Below are 13,307 nucleotides of genomic sequence, written 5' to 3'. Positions count from 1 at the left end.
TAATTTATATTATATATAAATATATTTATTATATAAACACCATATTTTTCTTAAATATATACATGCATGTGTTTGTATTTATATATACATAATAAATATACACAGTACACACATATTATGTGAACAAAAACTTTTATTTTGGATGCGATTAATCGCGATTAATCGTTTGACAGCACTAATTAAATATGAATATAAACTTATTCAAATCAAAAAACTTTTTATTGTAATAATATTTTACAATATTACTGTTTTACTGCATTTTTATCAAATAAATGCAGCCTTGGTGAGCATAATCTTTAAAAAAAAAACGTTAAACATACATTTTTGAATGGCAGTGTACAGAAAATATTTAATATGCATTAATATTTAAAATATTAATATATATTTAATATATACCATCTCCTTTTTAAGGGGTTCCCATTGAATCTTATATATATATATATATGCAACAAAAACAGGCTGTTTAATTCTGAAAATCACTACAAAAATATAAACAACAAGAAAACTAAACTACAGGCTTGACTATACTTAGTGGATATAATTAGTATATATTATAGAGTATAATCAATTATACTCTATAGTATAATTAGTGGACTTTAGAAAACAAAAAATCTGCAAGAGTATTGCCCCTTTTTGAAGGGGCTTGTATGACAGATTTCCTGTGTTTGATCGGTGGTACAGCGAGATGACCTTAAAGTCTGTCACTTCCAATGGTGTGGGAGTTTAGTATTGCTGTTCTCTCCAAACTGCACGCCGCTCGTGATTCATCATCTGCAACGGGCCTGGCGTTTCTCTGAGAACTTTCATTAAACGTGAAGAAAAGCATACTCCGGTATGACTATCCTGGGTATAAATAATTTTAAGCAGGGAGGGAGTGAAGTGAGGAAGTGAGGAAGTATGTTTATTTGCATAGCATACTAATGGATCTTCCTGGCCTACTTAGTCAAGTATGCGCACATGAACAGACACAGCATTATGCAATAACACAATTTGCACGTACGCTCACCTACAGTATGTTACATGAATACATTTACATTTACATTTAGACATTTAGCAGACGCTTTTATCCAAAGCGACTTACAATTGGGGGATACATAAAGCGATTCTTCTTAAAAGAGGCAAACAGATACAGGAAGTGCTTGTAATACCAAGTTTTTAGACATTGTTCAAATAAGTACACGCTAGAAAGAGAAGGAATAGATAAAGAGATAGAATTTTTTTAAATTTTTTTTTTTATGATGGTGATGAAGTTAAGTAGCTTCGAAAGAGATAAGTGAAGTGTTTAATGTAGGTTTTTTGAGCAGTGGGGTTACCCGAGCCTGCTTGAATGCAGTGGGGAAGGTGCCTGTGAGGAGAGATGTATTGATGATGTGTGTGAGTGCTGGTAAAAGTGTAGGAGAGATTGCTTGGAGGAGGTGTGAGGGGATTGGGTCCAGAAGGCATGTTGTAGGATGGCTGGAGAGGAGAAGTGTTGATACTTCTGCCTCAGTGAGGGGACAGAAGGAGAAGATGGGAGTTTTTGCAGTGGGTGTGGTTGGTTTGAAGTCCTGTGTGTGTGGGGCTGAGAATTGACTACTGATTGTTCTGGTTTTGTCTGTGAAGAATGTGGCGAAGTCATTAGCTGTTATAGAAGTGGTAGGAGGTGGTGGAGGGGGACAGAGGAGAGAATTGAACGTTTTGAAGAGATTACGTGTGTCTGGAGCGCTGTTGATCTTGTTGTGGAAGTATGAAGATTTGGCAGTATGGACTTCGGCAGAGAAAGATGAAAGCAAAGACTGATACATACTCAGGTCTGACGGATATATATTTAACACAAATATATTATAATTAACACAAATATAGAATAATTAACACAAATGCTGGCGTCTATGCCATCGCCTTCCCTTTGAAAGCAAGAGCAGGCAAAAATGTGCATGTGTGACGTTGCACAACGACACAACATAGCAGAACATGTGAGGAGGAAATATACAGTGCTGATTCATTTGGCCCATGTCTGTGTCTCCTTGCTTAGTCATGTGCCAGAAGGAAAAAAGGTAATTGATCCAGCAGGTTTCTTTTTAAAGCTGCACTTCCCTTCTGCTCAGTGTTTCCTGGACGTGCAGAATATAGCCAAGACAACAGAGCTCCTTATCTGAGAACACTGCAAAGCTACAGCCCCAAAAATGAGCATAAATATAGGTAACATGCATTGAGGAGTCTCTCTTTCTCTCACTCCGTCTCTTTCTTTCTTCCTGGAGTCTCTTCACAGATCTGAATCAGCTGACCTGCCCTCAGTCTGGAGAACACAAAGCAGGATTTGTGCTGCTGTGGTTTCTCGTCTCTCTTGCCGAGAGAGTGGACGGAAGACTAATACATCCACCGCTTTAGAAAGGAAACTGATGCAGGATTTAGACAAAGGCAAAGTGTGTGTGTGTGTGTGAGTGTGTGTGTGAATGCACAAACACCTGGCTCTGAGAATTTGAAAGCTTCGAGCTGATGAGAGTTTCGTTTACAGTGCGGCCAAACATATTTGAACATGTAGGCCACACTTAAAAATTTCATTTTCAAGTCACTTTTAACCAACTGGTCTGATTTTTAGTGAACACATTGAAATTTGTTCTCTAACATTTGACAATCAAAAAGTGTCGTTTTGTCTTTTTTAAAATTCCATATTGTTTTATCATTTAACCCTGTAAGGCCTGACATATAAAATAATAGTACAAAAATTTCAAATTTTAATCTATTTTTTAAAATGGAACATTTTATTGAACCAAAAAAGTTTGCATATGTGTTTTTTGTTAAGTATCATATTTGATTTTGCTCATATAATATGAAATAGATGAAATAGGAAAATATGGAGAAATTTAATGCAGTTGCTGATGTTTATATGGTTACCAGTGACTTTCATTGCATGAACAAAAATACTAAGATGTTTCTCAAATCATCTTTTATGTTCCATACTTTGTGTTAGGCCATTGTAGCCTAACATTTAACACAATAATAGCTTTAAATTATGTTTTGAGGTTATTTTTTCACAGCCAAATTTAGTTTGCGATTAATTAGAGCACCCTGTAATTCATTAGATTAAAAGTTTTAATCGACGGACAGCCCTAATAACAATATAACAAGGCATTCAAGCATTTAAAAAAAAGTGCCCAAACCCTTTTTTTTTTTTTTTTTGGAAGAACAAAAGCTAGCCAGAATGCACGAAGCAGACAGGGCTCCAGCTGTTGGACAGATCACCCTGTCCTCTCAGGGGACTCATAGCTCAACTTTACTACATTTCCCATGAGGCCATGGGTGAGTCAGGGTCTGTCTGGGGCGCCTGGTACATGTCTCATATCTGTCAAGGTCATGCACACACCCTTAGAAAAGAAAAGTCACCAATGAGATTGGTAAAATCCAATTTCATTAACTGAAATGAATCTGAAATATAACAAAATATAAATATTAAGATGAAAAATGCTGCCTTGGCATCTAACCAGAATAAAATATGTTTAAATTGAAGAACTAAAATTACTTTAAAAATAAAATAAATATAGAAATATAATAGAAATATAAAAAAATGACAAAAGCACATAATAACATTACTAAAACTAAAATTAAAAAGAAAAATTACAATATAAAAAATGGTTCAATTTGTTTACATCAATTTTGTTTGCATTAACTAATGTTAACAATTTTTAAATGTCCATTAAATGCTTTATGGCCTGTCTTAATAAAGTATTTATTTTTTATCTGGATTTAACTAACAATTAAACAATTTGAAATTATTCATCTTAATTTCAACATGTTATTATTGTTAACTTCAACATTTACTAATACATTAGTAAAATTAAAAGTTGTATATGTTATTTCATGGATCTGAGCTGACATGAACTAGAAATGAATAGTTGTATTTTTATTAACTATGTTAACAAAGATTAATAAATACTGTAACAAATGAATTCCTCATTGTTAATGCATTAATAAGCCATAACAAACAGAACCTTATTGTAAAGCATTACCGATTTTGTTTTTCCTTTAAAGTTTCACGTCTCAAATGTGCTCAGATTTGCCAAGTGTCCAAAAGTCTCAATATGCATTCACACATTACGCATGAAATTCTTCCAAAACCAAAATATCTCATGCTATCGTAATTTATTTTCCAATCTCTATACTCTTACTTAACATCTCATTTATGCTTATCCTGAGGAATTTTAAGGAAAAACACCAGAGATTAAGTTGAAACATAACTTCAGGCTCTTCAGTGATGAAAAAGCATCCTCTGAGCAATAACATTACACACACTCTGCCTCTCTTATAATCTTACAATCTGTTTAGTTAAGAGGTTATGCAAGCACTTTGAAAGATCGACCTGTTCTCTCTGTGTAATGTGTCTACAGTCTGCTATTTCATTCTGGTGTCTCTCCTCCCCCACTTAACCTCTCACAACTCTTCCTCTCATATCATGATATCTACTTTATAGCTCAGGCCACACATACGCACGCACATGCTCTCATGTTGTATAATTCCCATTAACAGTGAGGCTTCACTGAAGTGTGTGTGTGTGCACAAACGTGTGTATATGACAAGCTGCTACTTGTTTTTCCCTGACACAAGCAAAATACATGGAATTCATCAGTGTTTAAAAGTTAATCCGTCACAATCTTTATCGATCGTCCAGACATCACACATGAATAACCCATCGGAAAGCATGCAGTGACTAAGTATGCTTCCTCCTCAAGTCAACGGGGGTTCGGAAAAACCAATTTATCAGTCGTCACACACTCGGGTTTGCTGGTAGGTGCTATAACAGCGGTTCTGGTTCAATCCCCATTTTATGCTGAAATAAACGATCTGCTGCCCGGCCTCTAGGCCAACACCCTGCATATTACATTAGCCATTCATCCGACAAACACAAACAAGCATCCTCAAAACAAGTTCACGCAGTGGCGCTGGATGGATCACTGAGAAAATTCACTTCAGGGCCTCCGGGTCATTTCACTAATGAACGACCGGATATTGAACGCTGAAAGCTCAGCCAGACCCCCGGGCATTGACAGACCACGCCGGTCCAACCGTCCTCAGTTCGGCTCGCAACCTTCCCAATTTATTTGCTCGGAAGGGCCAAAGTGCACTTCATTAGCCTGATGAAGCATTTTTGAGATCCATAACAACACCCCTGTTTCACGCTCATGTCCTCAGAGTCGTCGCCGCTGACCTCTGTTACACAACCGCAAGCTCTCTCACTCATTTACTCATCAGTTTTTCTGCACGCTAGCTGGTGGCTACAGCTGAGCTTTTGATGCTGGTCAGCATACAGCGTCTTTCAAACTGTGTGTCAGCCGTATTATTTTGTCATCTAGGGTCGGGAAGTCAACGTGACCCCGTTCGTTGATATGAAATGCTGGATTACAGGTTACAACTGTTTCAAAATGACCAGGAGCTCAAGGCTTCTCTAAAACAGACTCGCTGGCACGGCTGCCAACAAAGTCAGCCAGCGATGAATAATTAATCTACTGTTGTATCATTAAAACTGTCCAATAAATTTGTGACTATCATTGCTCTAAACAGAGGCATATGATAGCTAAATCTTGCACAATCGCTGTAAAGACTCACTTTAATGTGGCTTGTTTATTTCATCACGTATTTGAGATGATAGTGTGCCATATTTAAAGCTCCACACTTTAAAAAAAAAGTTAAAGAGCCTGTTTTCATTCATACACAGTGCAGATCAATAACAACATGCAGATAATACAGTATTATTTGAATAGCCAATAATCTTTTTAAAAGCGAGTAGGGTCACATTTTCCTGTTTAACGGTAAAAAGCAACAGAGGGCAAAAGTAAATCAGACTTTTATGGTCGACGAGCTTTGCTATTCGACAGTGTTGTAAACATGATGTAGGGCACTCTGACCGGCACATTAAATTCACACATACACAAGTGCTCACAAGGATGATTCTTGGACCAGATAATAAGGCTTCCTCTATACAAATTAACTCAGGCTGTTTTATTTTACCACATTTGCCCATTTGACACAGAGTTGCATAACCAGACAATATAAAATCTGCTTTTATGGTTGAACAAAACGGTCACAAATACATAGAAGGCAGCTTAAGAAGAAGAACAGCATGGATTCATAACTGAAAAGGTCATACATTTGCTCAGGTATTGGGAACTTAAGAATTGTATTTATCTCAAAACGTGTTCCTCTGCTCTCTGAAAGAATAAATCTTATATCAAACATCCAGCAATGTGAAAATGTATATCTCATATCCAACAATGATCATTATATATCCTAATCTACATCATCTTTAATCTACATCTTAACATCCAACTTCTTAGGACAAAACACACATCACTTATATCTCAGTCACTCAAATTATCTTGATATATCCAAATCTACTCCAAGTCTGAGACTATGCTGAAAAACTTAAAAATAAATAAATAATAAATGTAAAAATGTTTTTATTTTGTATATCCAAATGTACCTGGAAGTCTGAGACTATACTGAAAAACTGGGATTTTCTGTTTAAACATGGAGGTTGGAGCTGAAAATAAATAAAAAATAAATATTAAAGTTATTGCATAAAATGAATGTGTGTGTGTGCAATTATATGTGTGTATATATTATTTTCAATAAATAAAACAATCAAAACATTCCCACTCATTCTTGATCAAATACTACCCCATAGAGTTGTAAAAATAAGCCTTGCTTATGATAAACATCCCTAGCACTTCCAGGCAGAAAGTTGTGATTACATAGCATCCCTTCAGCACGCTGTGACCCAGCAGAATCAGTGTGCAGCTGTCTGCGCGGATCGGCTCTTACCTTCCGTGTGACAGCTCGAGGAGAGCAGGGTGCTCGGAGGTCGGAAGAGGTAAGGCAGGTACCGGGAGAAACATTTCATCTTTCTTTCGTCTGTTTTCCTTTGGGAGGGTCCTTTCCCACCATCTGCGCTGCGATGACAGCAGATCCGGACCGGAGGAGGGATGCTGCTGCTGCTCGCTGAATGCGTGCGGAGTTACAGCAGCATCATAAACACTTCTCACGCGTGTGTCACGAAGACGTGCTGTGCGTCCTCGCAGTTCATCATGTTTTCCTCCCAGAAGGACGGAGGGCTGAGCTGTTCCTGAGCTTCGGTTGGGAGGGGGCGGTGATGAAGGCAGTTAGGCTACACTGTTGTTACATGGATATTTACCCTCTGACCAGGGATATACTGCGCACAGACCACTGATCACAGAGCTTTATTTAGACGCTCGAAGCAGGACATGAAATCATCCTCATGTTTATGAGAGAGACTTTAAACTTTTTGCTGTTCAATTTAAAGCTGTCCAATAGCGCCGTCTAATGGTTCTCATGTATACCGCCACTAATATAAATATACGTTCTATTAATATTCAATCAATTTATGTAGATTTTTTTTGACAGGAATGAAAGGAGTCTGTAAGGATGGAAGTGCAGTGCGTTCAATGGATTGTATTGTTTTTTTAAACAACATCTGAACATTTTTCACAGAGAGAGGGAAACAACTTTCAGTAGGAAAAAAATCCATAAAACATTTTTAAAAGGTGCGAGTTATTTGATCTAGGACCAATCAGTGCGTGCCACTGTAATGACTGTAAGTCTATTCATCACAGCTTCGTTTTCGCATTAGGCTATGTACTGTATGTATGCCATACATTTAGGTTACAAAAACGTTGTGGGAACATTGTTTTGAAATGTTTTTAACTCGTTGACGTTTAGCTTTCGTGTCGTGATTGTAACGTAATATAAAGGTTACAAAAACCAAAATTTTTTCTCAGCATTATGATAATCAATTGCAAATAACATCGTAAGGACGTCCAGAGAATGTTGTTCTGAACGTTTTCTCTCAACATTATGAGAATGTATATCAAATAGGCTATTAATGGCTATTAATAGCCTAAAGTTATACAAACATTTTGTCCTAACATTTATATAACTTTTAAAAAATGTTCGTGACAGTTATGAGAAAGTTCCCTGTTAGGGATCTCGTCTTATCTGACTAAGGTTTTATATAGCCTAGCATGTAAACATAAGACACCACCAGAGTAAAACTAATAGGCCTATAGACTAATAGCAAAAACATTAACTAAACAATCTAAAAATGTAACAAAAATACCTGAATGTACTGACAACAAAATAATAATAAAAATAGGACTATACAAAATATAATCAGTTGTGACTTGTCACGTTTTGGGAACGTCTGGGAACATCATTTTATGTTTTTCACCATAAATTAAAATGTGACTTGCACTTTATACACTCTCAGAAAAAAAAGGTACAAAAGTTGTCACTGGGGCAGTACCCTTTCAAAAGATACAATTTTGTACCTGTCACGGTTCATGGGTCCGTGCGGTCCTTTTGCGTCTTGTCATGTGGGTGTATGTGTGTTACGTCATTCGTTAGTGGTTGCAGCTGGCGCTCTATCAGAGCGCGCCAGCTGCAACTCATTAGCGATTCCTTTTATAGGACGCGTTGTTCAATGTGTGTTTGTCGGTTCGTTATTCTCATGTCTTGTCTCCCTGTCAGTTCTCTGTTCCAGCTCACGCACAGTCAGGGTACGGATCTTCAGCCCTCGCCTTGGTTTGGCCAGCGCTTTGGGAGGAACGCCTCTCGAGAGGAGCTCTGATCTTGACCGAGACCCCGAGGATTGATCACCTTGTGTCTCCGTTATTGTGGTTACTAAATAAACCTTTATATTCGCACTTGCGCTTGGATCCTGACTCTTCTTTGCCGTGACAGTACCCCTAAAGGGTGCATATTTGTACCTTAAAAGTATACATATTATTGTCTAAAGTTTACATATTAGTACCCTTTAAAAAGGTACCAGCCCAGTGACAGCTTTTGTACCTTTTTTCTGAAAGTGTACTTAGCTACAACTTAAAAGGCTTTTACAATATTTCACTGTAAAAATGCATGAATTGTCTTGTTAAATATAATATATTCAATCTGAGTGGCCAGTGCCCACAATTTCAGTAGACCATGTTATAGCATTACATTTTGTTTTAAATTATATATTGCTATTGTTTTGCTTTGCAGTGTATGTGCACTGTTTGAGTTAATTGCATCATATTTGTTTCTAGTTTGTTTAATAGGCACAGAGGTCACACTTAGAAGCAGGGACCATCTGCTTAATCAAACTCAATCTAAAAGTATGGGCATGCAATTCTCTTGTTAACACCTTAAACAGAAACATATGTCATAATTCTGATACTGAACAAACACTTAGCTAATTGTTTATTTATTTATTTAGACAAATGGCACACGAACCCCCCCAGTGCAAATGTGAAGATTCATGTATGATATTTGGTGACGGAAATCACACACTGAGTAGTCAGCGAGAGTGGCCAGTGCCTCTGAGAACAGGTGCCATCTGTGCTGGTCCCCCGGGTATCAGCATATCAAAATATCAAAGAGTTCACATATATATATTCTTAAAATGTTTCTCTTCATTTGTGCTCAATTGTACTTAAATTGGTAGAACAATGCGCATTTTAATAAAAGTAAACGTTTTAATAATTTGCTTTGTCTTTAGTAATCAATATAAAAGCCATTTATATAATTTTAGGACATTTTTAATATAATATCACTTTAAAATAGCATACTTAATAATAAAAAAATGTTCTTTTTGAAAATACTGGCCTATATCTGCTAATATATGTGAGCCTGGACCACAAAACCAGTCATAGGTCGCATGGGTATATTTTTAGCAATAGCCAAAAAAACATTCTATGGGTCAGAATGATCGATTATGAGCCACAAGAGCTTCTAAATATAGATTGACAGTCCTGGATATATTGAATCCGAAAAGCTGAAATAGTGGTTGCCTACAGATTTGTGTTGTTATATAGTACAGAGCTATAAAAAGGACATGCCATGCAGTCCAGCTGCAATATGCAATTTTGTGCATGTTTCAGTGAATAGGTAAATTGAATATTCTGCTTGCCGCTCAGTTAACTGTATATTAGTCTTGCCTAATTCACAGACATTCTTCAAATTATGAGTGTAGCTGTTTGAATGATTAGGCCTAATTTTTGAGTTTTGTATTCTGGCTCAAAACAATATTTTATACTCAGAATGGCAATATCTTGGCAAGCAGGCTATTTCTGCTTCACTAGCATAATGTTGTCATGTCCACGCTCTTGACAAAAATACAATTATGGGAATACAACAGGTTGTTTGTCAGAAGACAGAGGAAAATCTTAAAGTTCAGTGTTTTCTCTTATACATTTCACTGCAAAAAGTGGAACAATTATATTGAGTGATTATAAAAAACATAAAGTGTAGGCTATATATATACTGTATGTATATATAATTCCAGATTATCTCGGCCAAATATTGCCCTATCCTAACAAACCATACATCAACGGAAAGCTTATTTATTCAGCTCTCAGATGATGTATACATCTCAATTTCAAAAAATTTACCCTTATGACTGGTTTTGTGGTCCAGGGTCACATATTGAAGGGGTCATAAAGTTTGAGTCCTTACGTCAAAAAGTCTGAAAAGCCCTTATTTAAAATATCACATTAAACGTATAGGCTATATAACTGAGAGTACATTATGAGTTTGTAACATTAAAAATATCCCACGGAGAGCGTTAAAAGTAATCTCTGAGAGTGCATCATTTTGTCCAGATGTCTGTCAGCTCCTACCTTCTGCTGCCGTCACCTCCGATGGACCCTTCACCTGCACCAAGCACCAGATTCGCTGAACTGGACCGCGTCCTTCTCGCAATCAAACAACAGTAATAGTCAGACTTAAAGTCATGTTTTTCAGCTGAAGATTATCCGTCATCTCATCAGCCAAACACATACCGGGCATGATGCGTCCTTCTCCTGTATTTTTCTCTATTAGCTAGCCTACTGTTCCTCGCTGATCACTAATATGATTGAGATGGTCTTCGAGTCCCGCTGATGGCGCACATGAGACCAGAAGCTGAAATGTCTTGTTTAAAGTAGGCTATCGTCCTAATGTGTGATTGTTTGTAAGAACATCCCAAGTAGCAAAATATCACATTGAGTCGTATTTAAGATGAAGAACATATTTTAATTACATTTAGGCCTATTAAACATAATAAACACAAGTACTTCCCTCATTAGCATATGTCATGAACTTGCAATCATTTGAATCATGAAATCATTGTATAAATGTTTTAAAAAATTGCAAAGTGGGCATTGTGTGTCACTAAACGTTGACTTCAGTTAAGAGCTGGCACGATACAATATTTAGGCTATATAGCCTACCGTGTCTTTTTACGGTAAAGACACGATGATTTTGTCAGTTCTCGATTTGCAAATAGCCTACATTAAAAACCTGAAAATAACTAGGCTATATAGCCTATTTTGGGAAAATATGAGAAAAATAGTAAATATAATATTTATTAAAAATACTTTAAAGTTGTGTCCTCGGGTTATGTGTGAAACCCGTTACCATCCCCACATTAAAATGAAAGAAAAACATTAAGAAAAACAAAACAAAACATGACATCATAAAAGTATGCGTCTCCTCTTTCTATCACTGTATCTTATATTTTGGTCAGTAGAGGGCGATCTTAAACAGACAACCCTGATAGGCTACCATGAATTTGTACCAAACCACAGGACATTATTGAAAATTGGCTATTGTAGACATAGCATTAAATTCTCTTTCTTTCATAAAACTACTTTACAGTTCCATAATGTATAGCAACTAAAAATTATCTGCCCGAAATGTTCAAAATCTTAAATAAAATCACCTTTTCAAAATAAAAAAGGCGCCTGCACAGCCACGGCTGTGTTTTAGTGAGTGCACCCTTCAGAAAATCATAATATTCACAATTAGGATCCGGTTTTATTTGCAGTAATACAGGCTGAAATATGTCGGTCCCACTCAGCTACCCCACGATGCACGTGCACCCCACGGCAATGCTCTCCACCACCGATCTGTAACGGATTGAAAATTGGCTATTGTAGACATAGCATTAAATTCTCTTTCTTTCATAAAACTACTTTACAGTTCCATAATGTATAGCAACTAAAAATGATCTGCCCGAACTGTCAACTTTTATACTTTTTAGAGGCACAGCTTTAACCCCATTATAGGCTTATAACTACTATTATACATACACACTATATATATATTAAATTGTAATTTGTTCCTGTGATGGCAAAGCTGGGGCAGTATTTGAAAGAATGTAATAATTTTATTTAGCAGGGATGCATAAAATAATAATGTATAATGCTACAAGTAATATTTGTTTAAAATAAATGCTGTTATTTAAAGTTCTATTCATCAAAGAATCCTGAAACATGCCTGACACTAAAGACTCTCATGTATTAACTTCATACTTCAATATCAAGCATGGTTTTTATATTAGCCTAATTAAACAGGGCTTTGAGGTCTCTCAATCTTTAATCAGAACATAGGGGTTAAATAATGATAATATTCATAATGTTTGAATTTCAAAGATGAAACTAACAATGAACTCCATAATACACTGACCTGTAGGACCAGGGAGAAAGGCTGCGACTGTTTGACATCCAAAGTTTGCGATCCACCACACATTTGTTTATGGATAAGTTGGGATTGTTTCGGACCTGAGACACCATGTCCTCGATACTCTTGTCAAAGTCAATTTCAACAGCACCAGGCATCACTCCTGATTCTGGACCTGTCATCATTGGATCTGGGGATATACTGATAGACGAGGCATTCCGGCGAGGATGAGACTCCAGTTTCCGTCTCCGAGACTTTCCTTCTCTACTGTTGTACTTTGTGTCAGTGGGCATAAACAGGTTCCCCACTATCAGGACCATGAACACCTGCAATATGAAGCATTAAGTAGAGGTTTTAATTTATATTCTCATAATGCTTTTTCAAGTAAACTAATATTTAAATTTTCGGAGACTCACCTTATTCCATATATTTTTCCACATTGTTTTCAGTCAGACTGCAATAAGTTGTCACATTTGTCTCCTTGCTGTGTATGTATTGAATGGAAAGAGCGTGGGATTACACATACTGAAGTGTCACGCCTCACACTGACACAGTAGCCTACAGGGACACACCTGAACCAAACAGTTCAAGGTGGGGCCACATCAAGATATATAGCTATATACAAAAATAATCCTATTCTGTTACCATCTCTAACACATTAGATAGACAGACAGACAGTTAAATAAATAGATAGATAGATAGATAGATAGATAGACAGACAGACAGACAGACAGACAGACAGAGGAAATGACAGACAGATTAGAGATAGATAGATAGATAGATAGATAGACAGACAGACAGACAGACAGACTCACAGACAGACAGACAGACAGACAGACAGA

General features: G+C 36.7%; 2 protein-coding genes across 2 annotated transcripts in view; both read right to left on the bottom strand.

Moving 5' to 3' along the window:
- LOC107750325 (serine/threonine-protein phosphatase 2A 55 kDa regulatory subunit B beta isoform-like) overlaps nt 1–7,242 on the bottom strand; it is a 52,747-nt gene extending 45,505 nt beyond the window's left edge. The window contains exon 1 of the mRNA XM_016565666.1: nt 6,796–7,242. Coding sequence (XP_016421152.1) covers nt 6,796–6,874 — 79 coding nt within the window. The 5' untranslated portion in view covers nt 6,875–7,242. The remainder of the gene's footprint in view (nt 1–6,795) is intronic.
- Nucleotides 7,243–12,347: 5,105 nt separating this feature from the next.
- LOC107750378 (interleukin-17B-like) lies at nt 12,348–12,949 on the bottom strand. The gene is made up of 3 exons (XM_016565745.1): nt 12,882–12,949; nt 12,472–12,791; nt 12,348–12,378 (listed from the first exon to the last, which is right to left on the bottom strand). Exons 1-3 carry the CDS (start codon nt 12,903–12,905, stop codon nt 12,348–12,350), a joined length of 375 nt encoding a protein of 124 aa, XP_016421231.1. The 5' UTR covers nt 12,906–12,949.
- Nucleotides 12,950–13,307: the final 358 nt, after the last annotated feature.

This window comes from Sinocyclocheilus rhinocerous, unplaced genomic scaffold, assembly GCF_001515625.1.
Source record: "Sinocyclocheilus rhinocerous isolate Xijiao unplaced genomic scaffold, SAMN03320098_v1.1 scaffold1053, whole genome shotgun sequence".
In the NCBI taxonomy this organism is placed as follows: Eukaryota; Metazoa; Chordata; class Actinopteri; order Cypriniformes; family Cyprinidae; genus Sinocyclocheilus; species Sinocyclocheilus rhinocerous.
This window is presented reverse-complemented; position numbering and strand designations above follow the sequence as displayed.